A 14,874-nucleotide genomic window follows, 5' to 3' on the forward strand; every position below is an offset into this window, starting at 1 on the left:
AAAAAAAACAGGAGAACGCCTTCAGGATCCAGGGCTAAGCAAAGAGTTCTTTGACTTGACCTAAAAGCCTGATTCATATAAGGAAAAGTTGAAAACTGGATTTCATCAAAATGAAAACCTTCTGCTCTGTGAAAGACCTGTTGAGAAATGAAAAGACAAGCTAAAGATTGGGAGGAGTGGGGGAGGGGCAGGGAGAGAGGGAGAGAGAGAGGATTCCAAGCAGGCTCCACACTCAGTGCAGAATCTCACATGGGAATTAATCCCACGACCCTGGGATCATGAACTGAGCCAAAATCAAGAGTCGGAAGCTCAACCGATTGAGTCACCCAGGATCCCCGAGAACAGCTTTTTATTAAAAAACAAACAAACAAACAAACAAACCATTAAAAGAGAAGAAAAGAGAAGACAGCTATGGTGAGGAAAAAGACTTTAAATACAAAGGACTCATACTCCAGAAAACATAAAGAATGCCTACGAATCAATAAGAAAAGGATTCTTATTCCAAATAGATGAATGAGTAAAAGATACTACGTACGAGGTGATCCAGGTGGACAGTAAACAACAGTGTTCAATTTATTAATCACCGGCAAAGTGTCAATTGTAACCGCAGTGTAAAATGCTGTCCCACACCCAACAGAATGCCTAGAACCTGAAGCAGACAACGCTGTCGATGAGGACTCTCACTGCTAGCACGAGAGTCAGTTGGTACATATTGCAAGACCGTTAGGCAGTAGCTGCCAAAGCTACCGTATGTATACGGTACTGCCTTGTTCCGTTCCCTCCAAAATGTGTAAATTCCACAAAAGACAAATACAGAAGTGTTTACCACAGCATTATTTCTAATAGCCCCAAACTAGAAATGGCATAAATGTCTAAGAACAGTAGTATGAGTAAGTGATATAGGTATATTCACACAACAGAACACTATACAATAAGTGAGAATGAACAATATGTAGAACAACACAGATGCAATTTGCTATATGCAGTAACAGGGATGCAACGCGTTATATGCTATAACACAGATATAATGTGCTATATGCAATAACAAGGATGCAATGTGTTATATGCTGTAACACAGATATAATGTGCTATATGCAATAACAAGGATGCAATGTGTTATATGCTGTAACACAGATATAATGTGCTATATGCAATAACAAGGATGCAATGTCTTATATGCTATAACACAGATACAATGTGCTGTATGCAACAACAAGGATGCAATGTGTTATATGCTATAACGCAGATATAATGTGCTACATGCAATAACAAGGATGCAATGTGCTATATGCTATAACAAGGATGCAATGTGCTATATGCTATAACAGGGATGCAATGTGCTATACACAATAACAAGGATGCAACATGCTATATACAATAACAGGATGCAACATGCTAAATGCAAAACAAGGATGCAATGTGTTATATGGAATAACACAGATGCAATGTGCTATATGCAATAACATGGATGGGTCTCACAAACAGGATGTAACATCCATGATGTTCGAAGGCAGGTGAGTGGAGACAAGAGTGAGGGAAGGGAACTGCTGGAGGCTCATCATTTTCTTTTTGTTGTTCTGAGGGTTTGTTGTACATGTTTTCTCCTTGTGAAAATACGTTTCCATATGTATGTTATACTTCAATAAAAATGGACCTGAAGGGGTGCCTGGGCGGCTCAGTCAGTTAAGCATCTGATTTCAGTTCAGGTCATGATCTCCAAGTTCGTGAGTTCGAGCCCAGTGACAGACTCTCTGCTGTCAGCACAAACCCTGCTTTGGATCCTCTGTCCCCCTTTCTCTCTGCCTTTCCTCTGCTTGCACACACACTCTCTCTCAAAAATGAATATGTGTTAACAAAATTTAAAATATATATATAGTGCAAAATGGGGCGCCTGGGTGGCTTAGTCGGTTAAGCGTCCGACTTTCGCTTAGGTCATGATCTCGCGGTTCGTGGGTTCGAGCCCCGCGTCGGGCTCTGTGCTGACTGCCGGCTCAGAGCCTGGAGCCTGTTTCGGATTCTGTGACTCCCTCTCTCTGTGACCCTCCCCTGCTCACGCTGTCTCTCTCTCTCTCTCCTAGAAATAAATAAAACATTTAAAAAAAAAATAAATAAAATAAAATAAAATAAAATATATATATAGTGCAAAATGAACAAGATGACAAGGAAAAATAGACAAATCCATAATCATGGAAGGAGATTTGAACACACCTTCCTCCTAAATTATTAGAGCAAGCAGAACAAAAACATTGGTGAAGAAATAGAAGGTATAAACAATAAAATTAGCAAACTTGACCTAATGAACATATAATCATGAACCTAATTCAGGAACATTCTTTTCAAACATATAAACGTTCACAAAAATTAACTACATGCTATTCCTCAGAGCAGATTTAAATAACCAATAACCAACATCATACAGTCCATATTCTCTGACAGTACAACTGAATTAGTTTCAAAACCAAAAGTGGCAGGGAAAAAAACACATACGTTTGAAAATTTAAAAGCATGTGTCTAAATAATTCATGAATCAAAGAACAAATCTCATGAGATAAAATATTTAAAACTAAATGACAGTGCAAACACTACGTATCAAAACTTGGGGCGTGCTGTTAAAATGGCACTTAAGGGAGATATTAATAGCTATAAAGGCATACATTAAAATGAATAAAGTTTAAAAATTAATGAATTAAAGTCTGAACTCAAAAAGTCAACACGGAGGGTTGTATTGGTCTGAGTCAGAGGGAGCCTGACCCATAAGTCCGTGCGGTGTTACTCAGAGAGAAAATGATTATGTTGGTACCAGCAGGATTCTGGGTAACCTCAAAAGAGTTCTATGTGTTCCACTGTGGCATGAAAGCAGCCAAAGACCCTTGTGTGAGTTTCCAGGAGGAGCTGAGTCATGCCTACATGCCTCCCAGACTTCACCCTAAGCAAGCATCACCATCGGGCTGGCCCTGGACCATAAGTCAGCTCTCCATTCAGTCAGTACGGAGTAAACCACTCAACTTACAATCAGCACTGAGCTCAAGGAACACCCAACCGGACTAGCACCTGTCAGTCTCGCACTGAGACTGTGCCTAGTCCCCTGTCTGACTTGCCCCCGGTGACATTAGTTCTTACAATATCCCAGGGCCACCATTGGTCCAGATGAAGGGGAGTAGAGTCGTAGGTCCCTGGTGGGATGCGGATAGTGGAGATAACACCCTTCCCATTCACTTGGGGAAACTAAACTGAACCAGATGGAAGCTCCCTAAACTGGGGCGGTGTTAATGACATCGCTTCGATTTCCATACAGATACAAGCATGTTTATAAATGCGTGCAAAAGTGGTCTGGAAAGATACGTGCTACCCTGGTAAGAATGACTGCCATGGGGGAGAGCTCTGGGATTGCGGAAACCAAGAAGTTTCCGTTATCGGTATTTAATTATCTTAGGATAAGAGTATGTTACTCATGTAATTCAATAAAACTTCCATAGAAAGAGACTAGAAAATGTTAACTATGGTTTTCATTAGATGGGGTTTGTCTAAATAATAGATTACTTTTTCTATCCACTTCTGTGTTTTTTATTTTTCTATAATAATACCACCAGTAGAACTTCCTATGGTGATAAAAATGTTCTGTATCTCTGATGCTCAATATATAGTAGCCACTAGCCATGTGTGACTACGGAGTACCTGAAATGTGGCTAGTGTGATAGAGGAACTATATTTTTAATCTTATTAAATTTCAACTAATTACGGGGCGCCTGGGTGTCTCAGTTGGTTAAGTGTCCGACTTTGGCTCAGGTCATGATCTCACGGTTCGTGGGTTCGAGCCCCACATCAGGCTCTGTGCTGACAGCTAGCTCAGAGCCTGGAGCCTGTTTCAGATTCTGTGTCTCCCTCTCTCTCTGACCCTCCCCTGCTCACACTGTCTCTCTCTCTCTCTCTCAGAAATAAATAAAACATTAAAAAAATAAATTTCAATTAATTACAATTTAAATTTAAATAACCACAATGGCTAGTGGCTACTGTATTGGACAGTACAGTTCCTTTTTTTTAAGTTTATTTATTTATTTTGAGAGAGAGTGAGAGTGCAAGCAAGGTAGGGGCTGAAAAAGAACCCCAAGCAAGCTCCATGCTGTCAGCCCAGAGCCCTATGTGGGACGTGATCTCACCACTGTGAGATTGTGACCTGAGCTGAAACTAAGAGTAGGATGCTTAACTGACTGAGCCACCCAGGAGCCCTTGGACAGTACAGTTCTATACTGAGTACATATTACTTTTTTTACATTCAAACATTTTTTTAATGTTTATCTATCTTTGAGAGAGACAGAGACAGTGTGAGTGGGAGAGGGGCAGGTAGAGAGAGACACACAGAATCCAAGTCAGGCTCCAGGCTCTAGGCTCTGAGCTGTCAGCACAGAGCCTAATGCGGGACTTGAAGCCACAAACGGTGAGATCATGACCTAAGCTGAAGTCGGATGCTCAACTGACTAAGCCACCCAGGCATCCTATGTTATTTTTCCATTTTAAAAAGTGAAGTATAATAAATACAATGAAGTGTACAAATCTTAAATATATAGCTTGAATAATTTTTATGTATGTATCCACCCATGAAACCACCACCCAGAGCAAGGTGGAGAACATTTCCAGCACCTCAGGACACTCTTTGAGAACGCTCCCAATCCTGGTCAGTACCTTCCAAACTACTCTGACATCATTCACCAAAAATGAATTTTTGCCTGCCTTGAAATCACACAGTACACATTCTTTTGTGCCTGGTTTCTTCACTCGATATTATGACCTCCATGCGGTTGTATATAGTTGCCGTTTGTGTTTTTTTCATTGCTGTCTGGTATCCCACTATATGAATATACCACAGTTTCCCCCCATTCTCTTAGCGGATATGTGGGATCTTTTCCATTTGGGGCATTACAAATAAAGCCACTACCAACATTCTTGCACTTGTATCCACCAAAAGAGTCATTTGTCTTTTGATGGGTATAAGCACTCACTTCTATTGGGTGTAAGACCAAGAGCAAAATTGCTGAGTCACGAGCGATAATGTATCTTTCAGTTTGGTATACTGTCAAATATTTCTCCAAAGTGGCCATACCCATTTACATTTAATCATGCATAACTTTTAGGGGTGCCTGGGTGGCTCAGTTGGTTGAGCATCATCTGACTCCTGATTTCAGCTCAGGTCATGATCTCATGGTTCATGAGTTCAAGCCCCTTGTTGGGCTCCGCGCTGATGATGCGGACGGAGCCTGTCTGGGAATCTCGCTCTCCCTCTCCCAAAATAAATAATTTTTTTTTAAATCATGCATAACTTTTATAATTGGGGAAAATGTTGCTATTCTGAGATATAAGAGAGAGCAAGAGAAACTCCTTCTCTAGACAAACTCCATAATAAGCAGCAAATTTAACAATATATAAAATATATTGTCCTTCACTTAGATCGATTCATAGAGGTATCAGAAGGAGGTTTGGCTTTGTGGTGAAGAGCTCTGCAGAGTCAGACAACCAAAATACAAACCTCAGCCCTGCAAATCAATAGCTGTGTGACTTCAGCAAGTTACTAACCCTCTCTGTTCTTTGCGGGGGTTTTTTGCCTAAATTGGAACAATAATATTATTATGCACAGGATTATTGTAAGGATTAATAAAATAATGCTTCTAAATTCATAGTAGGTGCCTGAAATATGGTTAAGATCTCAATAAATGCTAGTTGTTGGTATTATTAATATTAATTTAAATGTAATTTTAATTAATTGTAACTAAATATTTATTTGGTGACCATTAGCATGTTTAGCCTGTCTAAATACACAATAAGCCACTTCTATTAAAAGAACATTGATAATTAATTCTCCACTCTGGTTCGTTCCCTGTTTCAACACTGATCAATTCTTATGAAGTTCCTTTCTGATGTGTGTGATTGTGGCAGTTTTTCTCTCAGATGGTTGGACGCCTTGAATGGCTTTTAGACTCAATTTAAGGACCAGTTTGCTAGAATGTTGCTAAGAGAAAATACATCTAATTTGCCAAAACCAAATTAACTCCCGATACACAAGGGGACATGTTTAAGCAGTAAACAGTTGATAAAAATGTAAACATTTATCCTCCTTATTCCATGTGGGCTTAAACTTAATTATTAAACTTACATTCACATGTCCAGACAAAGCACATGCAATTAGCACAATTTAAAAAATCATATCATCTTCAAATTACCTAAATTACTTATTCAACCCAGGGATGATACAAAGTCTTTCCAACTAATTTAACCCAACGAGTTGGTTTTATTTTCTGCCCATCATGGGGTCTTTGGATGGCTTTAAAAAAAAAATCCATACGAAGTCTCATTAGGAACAGTGGCCATATTTTGAATTAAATGCTAATACTGTAAGACATTTTCTAATTCAATCTCTTTTATATGCCAGCAGATCTCCCGTTTTCAGTATGTTATTCTCTATTGAGTCCTAAGGCAAAATCTTTTCATCGAACACATATGTGTGGGTGGGTGCTTTGCAAATGCAATCAATTAATTGACACATTACAGCTGAAATGGCTTTGCTTGCTCCATCCCCAATTTTCCAACAGCATCGTTCTTGTCAATATTTTTATGCTGGCGATTTACAAGGTAAATGTATCTGTGAGGTCAGACTTCACAATTTAGGGCCTCAGCATGGGTCCTTTCCTACGTCCTAGTCCCTGAGCTTGTTCTTTTTGGGCAGAGAATGTACCTCATCCCTGAAAGGTAAAGGTCCCCAAGTTTCTCTGATTCAGTTTCTCACACATCATGGTTCTTTCTCTGCAGATGATGCCTCCCTCCTGTTGAGCGGAAGAGCCCTCTTTCCCTGTAGAGTATATCATAACTGGGGCTCACATACTAAGGAATCTGGGGCAAGACAGTCATAGCAAGATGTCACCCCCTTTCTTTTACCCACTAAAATGCTTTGCCCTGAGATCAAGGAGGGAAAATCAAGATTAGCCTCACCACCAGGGAGTCACTGTCCAAACATTTACTGACTCAACTAATCTTTAGAAATGTTAGCTTTCATTGTGGTTGTTATTCCAATGTCATGGGCAGAGGACTGCATTCCAAACACAACATCAGGAAACACTGGAGCCCNCCTGGCTGCTCCTTCCTGAAAGAAGCTTGGCCTCCCTTTGTCCTTTTGTATTAATGGACTTTCTCTAATGATCTCCTTCTAGATGGTTCCCATTCTGGCTGATCTTTAGGACACACTTGGGGAGGAGGGCGCTTCTTTCAAATCACCTTTCTGCCGACAGGTTTCCAATCCGATTCAAGGCCACATCCTGGGCATCTGGTTTCTGTAGCTCAAAGAATTACTGTTCCTGATAAATTGCTCTGAGTTCCAAGGCTACTGCTGTCATATTGCATTCTCTAAGCATTTTCCAGGTCCCCCCAATACATGCTTACACACACACACACACACACACACACACACACTCCTTAACTTATTGGACTCCATTCTCACTTGCATCCGGGTAAGTTCTATGACAAAACACACAGGAGAGAGAACTAAGCTAGCACAGTAGTTAGAGATGCTCAAAAAAAAAGAAAAGAAAAGGGAAGAAAAGAGAAGAAAAGAAAAGAAAAGAAAAGAAAAGAAAAGAAATTCCGAACGGACATTGGATGGAAAGCTTTACAGCCCTGGGATTGAGGGGTGGAGGTGGGCATTACATCTGCATGCCTCTGTGGCTTCTCACAGAGATGAGCGGTGGCAGAGTCTGGCCTAAGGGGTGAAAGTAAGGGAGAGACCCACTTTACATTACTCAACAGTTGGTTTCTTGGGGGGAGAGAGTGAGTAGTGAGCTCCCCATTGTAGAGGCCGCTTTTAGGCCAACAGCCTAGGCCAACAGGCTTGACCAATGGTATGGAGAAAGGGCCCACAGAGACCCTCTGGATGAATACAGACAGGCCCATCAGGTGACCCACCTCAAAATATCCATAGCCCCTCACTGACCGGTGGGCACAGTTACCAAAAAGGGGAAATTCCATATGTGGTCGTACTTCCTCACCGTCCCTCTTTAAAAACAGCTTGGTCCGCTGCCTCCTTGCAGCCTCTCCTCTGCTTGTCCTGTCTTCTATCTCCTATGCTCTGCTTCAGGTGGGTTCTTTTCACCTCCTGCACCACTGAGGGTCACCCAATCATCATCCTACATTTGGGGAACCTCATGTGATCGGGGCAGACATGCCATGTAGACACCACGCTCATTTCCAGACAAGCACGAGTGGAGTCCTCCAGCCACTCAATGAGGGGGGGCTCTGTAGAAAAGAATTAAGCCTCAAACAGGTAGGTCTTCAGCGTCCCTGCCAACCCTGGGACTTTATGAGACCCTCTGAGGAAGAAATAAGGGAGAAGAAGAAAGAAAAAGAGAACAGAGAATAAAGATGGGAACGAAATGAAAATCAAATTTAAAAAGAGACAGGAAGGAAGGCCAGAGGCTGGAAACCATTCTGCCCGTGCACCGACCATTAGTACAGAAAGAAGCTGGTAAGAGCCTAAGGGGGCTGGTATCCTGATGGGCAGAGTGTCACGGCGCCCTGGTCCTCCACCTCCAGCACCCATCTAGTCCCATCCTGAGAGCCGAGACTTTGGGCCTGGCCTTGCCCTGAGAGCACAAGGCCCAGCCGTGCTGCAATATATTCATCCAGTAGGAAGCCTGGCCCAGGACAAAGGAGGGGCAGAACCCTCCGCAACTCTGCACCTCCCCTGGGGCACTAAGGATCCGAGGAGATCTGCAGGAAACCCCCCAATCCTTAGACAGTGAAGGCAGGAAGGATCCCTTCTTTCCCCTCTCCCTCCATACTCGTGACCAGAGGATTGGGTTAGACCCAAACTGCTAAGCACTCGCTCACCCACCCAGGCAGGTCTCTGCCAAATGCTATCAATGTGGGTGGATTCTTGAACCAGTTATAGAAATTGGGCCAGTTCCTGCCCCCTGCTCGAAGGCAGTGTTTTCAAGTAGAACAAAGCTTGCACAATGAAAGATTGTGTTTCTGAGCGGTGTCCCTGGCACAGCGGGGTGAGGTGCAGGGCCTCACTCTCAGAGAGGAATTTTTCTTAGACACAGGTTTGCCAGTCTGAGCGGGCAGTCAGGGCTCTGGCCCTGGGAAGTTTCACAGCCTCAGCCTTGGCCAGGAGACAGGCTAGGGTAGGAGACAGTGTGTCTGGACCTGGGCCCAGTCCCCAGCCTAGACTGCAGTTAGGAAGACTTCATACTCACAGAGCGGGTGAGGGAGGAAAAGAGATTGGACGTGGATTTGGGGCGGGGATTCAGCTGAAACACACAGTCAGCCCAACACCAGCACTGGACTGTAGGTCGGTCAGAAGCACAGCACCCATTCTCCATCCCTCTGTTTCTTCTCCGGTTTTCCATGCCAGAAGCCTCACTTCTAGGACTATAACATCAGTGTGTTCTCAACCCTGATTCTACATGTGCACCTGCCTCAACCCGCCCCTCGAGAGACTCACAGACCTTGTCAGTTACCCATCATTGGCTGAGCACCTCCTCCCCAAACACACGCGCACCCACAGGCACGCCCTTGGAAATGCACACACTCCACTAAGAGGTGCCAGCTTGTCCTGTGCAACCAATCTTGCCAGGTTTCCCCCTTTTCTGCTCTCCACCATTTGCCTGCTCTGTAGTTTGTATTTGTGACTTCTTTTGTGCAAGCCACAGCAGTCTTGCCCCTATGAATGCCCCCACTGGCTTCTCGGAGAACTGAGGGACTGGGGTTGAGACAGAAAGGAGCTGGTCCTCTCTCTCTCTCCTCTCTCCCTCTCTCTCACAGCCACACCCCATCCTAGTAAAAGTGTCAACCCAAGGAAGATTTTGCACCGACACAACACACTCATGCACAAGCCAGGAGCTTCCACCCGTTCAGTCTGCAGAGACCCACCCCTCCCTCCCCTCGCAAGCCCCCTCCACTCATCTCCAGCCTCCCCCATCCCACGTGGTTTGTCCCCCTCCATACCGAAGTGGGAGGCAGCAAGGAAGAGCAGGCGCCGTGTGTAAACACCTGGCAAAATCACAGGACAGTCAAACCGACAGGCAATCACACAAAGGATCCCAATGAAAGGATCCTGGGGCCCCTTGCTTCTGCGCTTTCCTCCAGCCCCCCCCGGGCTCCCTTCCCNTACAGAGCACTGTCGTCTAGGACTACACACCCAGGCAAATACTGTTCCACGAAGGAGGGGCGGGATGGGGAGACTCAGGGGCTTTTCTCCATCCGGATCCCGCTGCACCTTCACACGCAGGCTTTGTGCAAGCGCTTCCGCGAAACCGGGGCCCTGGAGGCTGCAGAGGCTTCCTTCGCCCCCTGCCTCGTCGAACCGAGGTCTGGGCCAAGTGCAGCAGCCGCAGCGGAGCTGTTGAGTGCTCGGATCTCCGAAACCCCCAACTCACCAACAACGAAATTCGCTCGGGACCAAGCCCACACTCTCCGCGTTAAAAGGGAGGGCGGTTCCGGGGCGCTTAAGTTAGCAGAGAGGGAGAGAGAAAACGGATTTCCCCACCCCTTCCTCTCACACACACCTAAGGGGGTGTTAGCACCAGACCCGGAGTGTCGCTGNGGACTGGACTCGAGCTGTTCAGAAGCGGATTGGGAGTGAGGGGACAGCCGGGTTTGTTTCCCAGTCGGAAAGGGGCTTTGAAACTAAAAAGAGGGAGTTGCCACCGAGTCCTGACTTCTGGGACGTGCACCCCGGAAAGGGCAGAGTAGTCCAGGCAGGACCCTACAGCTCTCCACTCAAGGGGTATCTGCTGAGGGTCCCAGGCTGACTCCCCTGCCGCAGCGTTACCACGGGGTGTTCCCAGCGTCTTCTCCCCGTCCTCTGGTCCCAGAGCCCACGGTGTGGCAGGCGGCACAGCAGATTCCGCAGGTGACAATTGCGGTGGGAATGGAGAGCCTGGATTTCACTTCACAGTCCGCAGGAAGAGCTAGTAACTGTGCTTGCCGTGGAGTGGAACTGAGCCCGCAAGGACAATGACAGCAGTGGGTGGCCTGGGACTGGTGAGGTCGCCCCACTCCCCACTAGAAGTCCCCAGGAGTGAAGGTTGGGGATGGTAAAGGGGCGGAGTAAGTGAAGGTTGCGGNCCTGCCGTCTGCCTGTAGTTGCCATTAATCTCCTGGGCGATGTTGACGGCCTCGGCGCCTAGGGGCAGCCGATCACTGTACTCAGAGCCAGCCTCGAACTCCTCTTGGTTGGCCTTGGACTGGGACTCCACCAGCGAGCAGGCCGCCAGGCTCTCCTCCCTCTGCAGGTCCCCACCTGGGTCCCCCTGCTCCGCGTCTTCATCAAGGCCCTCCCCGGGAGCCTCCTCGGGCTCCACGACGTCCGCCTCCCCGCCTGCCGGGTAGCTTTTCTCGGACTCGAGGTAGGACGCACGCGGGTCAAAGTCTGCGGCGATGCGTTTCTCCATGGGGTCAGGGGCCTGTGGCCGCAGTATAAGCCGGTAGGGCTTACCCGGGTGTTTGGCGAGCAGATGGCAGCAGGCGGCGCCCAGCAGGGGCACGGTGGCCAGCACCAGGAGGAACACGCTCACCGCCACGATAACCAGTAGGGAGGGCAACTCCTTCTTGGTGGCAAACACCACTTGCACGTGGCAGGCCTCGCCTGCCAGCGCCAGGCACACTGAGTAGTTGGTGCCAGGCCGCAGGCCGCGGAACCAATAGGCGTTGACGCCCTCCTCCACGCGCGACCACTGTACAGCTGCGCCGCCCTCCGCTGGGCACAGGTAGAGCAGGCTCTGCNACGTCCAGCGCGATGACGCCCAGCTCAAAGACGTGCTGCTTGAGCTCTGCGCTCTGATTGAATGCGTGGTTGGAAACGTACCGCGAGGGGTCCCCGTGGCCACAACGACGCTCCTCCACCGGATCCGTAGAGACCTGGTCTTCTGCCTCCTCCCCCTCACCTGCCTCCTCCTCCTCTGGCCCCGCCTCCTTCTCGCCCAGGACGCTAACCCGGACCAGGCCTGGGCCTTTGATTTTGCCCTCGGGTTTGGAGGGGAGGACGCTGTTGCCCCGGCCTTTGGCTGTGGACTTGCGCTCAGAAGTAGGGGCCTGCCCATCAGAGTCTCCCCCAGGGCCAGGAGCGTGTTTGGGGGGCCCAGAGGCCGCCACTGCCACCCGTAGTGACGTGGAGTTGGCGCCCAGCTCGTTGTAGGCACGGCAGGTGTAGACACCTGCTTCCTTGGCGCTCAGGAGGGGAACCAATAGGGAACCGTTTGTGAGGGCCAGGAAGCGGGGGTTGGCTGGGGGCGCGGGCCAAGCGGGTGCTGGAGTCGGGATTGGGGCCTCAGTCTGCGTTGGCCCGTCCCCATCTCCTTCCTCCTCTCCGTCTTCCGCCCCATCCGCGTCGTCCTCCCCGCTCGGGACCGGAGGCTCTAAGACTACGGTGCCACCCGGGATCTGAAGTTGCCATTGCAGGCGGGGTGTGGGGTGTCCTTCCGCGAAGCAGTGTAGCAGGAGCGCCAGGCCCGCGGGCCAGGGGCTGCCCGGCGCCTCGAGCGGCGGCTCAGCACTCAGACGCACGCTGGGTGGTGCGCAGGACAGGGCGGGCAGGCGGTGCACCGGCACCCCCTGCAGCGCGGGAGGCGAGGCGCACGCGATGGAGTCGGGCTCGGGTAACGAAACCCTGGTGCTTGCGGCCCAGGCCTGCAGCCACAGGAGGCTGCAACCGCAGTGGAAGGGGTTGTGATAGAGTTGCAGATGTGACAGCGCGCTTAGCGCGTCGAAGGTGCCAGGGGCCAGCGTACGAAGGCGGTTGTTGTTGATGCGCAGGGAGCGCAGGTCGGGCAGCGCCCCGAGTGCGTCCCGGGGCAGCGAACCCAAGCGGTTGTGGTTCATTTTGAGCAGCTGCAGCGCGCTCAGGTTACGCAGGTCGTTCCACGGGAAGCTGGATATGAGGTTGTGGCTCAGGTCGAGGTTCTTGAGCTGGCTAAGCACCGCCAACGCGCCCGGCTCCACGGTGCGCACCTCATTGTGCGCCAGCCACAGCGACGTGACCTGCGTGACGTCGGCGAAGGCCCCACGCCGCAGCACGGTGATCTTGTTGGCAGACAGACTAAGCGTGGTCACGTTGGCCGGCAGTCCTTCCGGCACCTCGCGCAGCTCCTTGTAGGCGCAGTCGGCGAACTGGTGTGCGTACTTGTCCACGCAGGCGCACGGCTCTGGGCAAGCTCCGGCCACTCCTAGCAGAGCCCAGGCCAGCCACAGAGCCCGCAAGGGCACCATCGCGGATCCTGCATATGGAAGCGGGGGGAAGAGGGGAGAAGGTGACTTATGAGCCCCGGCTTTCCTCCTCTTTTAAGCTCTGCCTCCCCAAACCCATCTAGTGCAACTCTGGGCTGGGGTTCTGGTAATCTCCTCTGTGCCCAGGAGTCTCTCTTGGACACGAATGGGGCTCAATAGAAGTCTCAGGGTTCAGTGCATGCTCTCTCAGGGCCCTGATTTCCTTTTCCAGCGGACTTGTACCTCACTCCCCACCCCCACCTGCTCTTTTAATCTGGCAGTGTCCCCTCCAGAGGCTCTGTAGCTCACCGGTCTGTCTGCTCTGGACTCTGCTCTAGCTCCTGTGTGTGTTTCTAAGGCTTCATTTAACTCTGCAACAAGGATACACAGAGAAGGTAGTTTTGTCCCTGACCTGTCGTCCTTTCCTCCCACACACAGCACTCACACACACACCCAGACAGCACACAGCAATACAAACACACGCTGGGGCACCACCATCCAACCACAAACTTTTGTAGGGCTCACAAACACATATCCTAGCACAAAACCACAAAGACACCCAGACATGGACACACTATACCCTGGAGACCTCATTGTTGTTTCAGCTGAAACTAACACCAGTACAGCGTTTTCCCTCACATGATTTTCTGTTCATTGTGCGAGCTGACAGACACAAGGACACAAGTCCTCAGGAGAACTGACCCGGACACAGGTGCGCACTTGCGCACAAAAGCCCTCCACGGAGACTGAAACCCCAGCGGATAGGCAATGCCGAGAACTTGTGGTGGGTGGCAGGAGGTGGGACCCAGGGCAGCGGACTCACACTCCCCCCCACCCCATCAGACACCAGAGCAGCCCCCTCTAGGCTGCAACTCCCTGGAGAGGACAACCAAGGTTGCTGTCAACTTCCATCTGAGGAAGGAGGTCCTCCCCCAGACAGGGACCTTGAGCATTGAGGTGGATGTCACTAAAGATTCCCTTTCCCATCCCCGAAGAACGCAGGTGAGGGGTCTCCCAGAGGGCATTGGGGTCCCCAACAGACAGGCCGTGGGGGCTGCCACTAGCTAAGGAAGTAGGAGACCGTGCAGGATTCTGTCCCTTTCCTGCAGCTCCAGGATGCCGGAGCAACCCCTCCCTGCCCAACAAAACCTTTTAATCCCCAGCCACACAAACCCACTTAACTACTGACCACCCTGCTCCTCGCTGGCTCCCATCTAGGGCTCCGGGCAGATTGCGCAGAGCCCCTCCCACCCTCCCGTCTTTGGGAACCCAGGTTCCCCACGCTGCCCTTGCTGCCGATGATAGGGCTCCTCCCCACCCCTCCGTGGACCCCTGACAGCGCTAGAGGCTCCAACATCCTAGGCAGGATCTACCCACACAGGGGTCGAGGTTGTGGGGCGGCCCCCGAGGCTTACCCGCTGCTGACTCTCTGCGCACTGCCCTCGGGCTGCAACCCCTTCTCCAGACTTGATGTCTCGGCGCCAGAACGATTGCCCAAGGGCGCTTTCCACATCTGTTGCTGGCTGTGGAGAAGACGAGGGGCAGAGAAAGGGACAGGTAATTATGGGGACACCCCGGGCCTTGAGGTCCCGCTTCAGTTTTTCCTTTCGCATCTGTCCCCGTCTCCCC

The 14,874-nt window shown here is 49.5% G+C and overlaps 1 protein-coding gene across 1 annotated transcript; it reads right to left on the reverse strand.

Moving 5' to 3' along the window:
- Positions 1 to 10,952: 10,952 nt before the first annotated feature.
- On the reverse strand, positions 10,953 to 14,784 carry ISLR2 (immunoglobulin superfamily containing leucine rich repeat 2). Its single transcript, XM_077748975.1, is given in 3 exon segments — positions 10,953 to 11,760; positions 11,762 to 13,256; positions 14,661 to 14,784. Coding segments are annotated over 2 exon segments (2,295 nt in total). The 5' UTR covers positions 13,249 to 13,256; positions 14,661 to 14,784.
- Positions 14,785 to 14,874: the final 90 nt, after the last annotated feature.

Source organism: Crocuta crocuta, unplaced genomic scaffold (genome assembly GCF_008692635.1).
Source record: "Crocuta crocuta isolate KB4526 unplaced genomic scaffold, BGI_CrCroc_1.0 scaffold130, whole genome shotgun sequence".
Classification (NCBI taxonomy): Eukaryota; Metazoa; Chordata; class Mammalia; order Carnivora; family Hyaenidae; genus Crocuta; species Crocuta crocuta.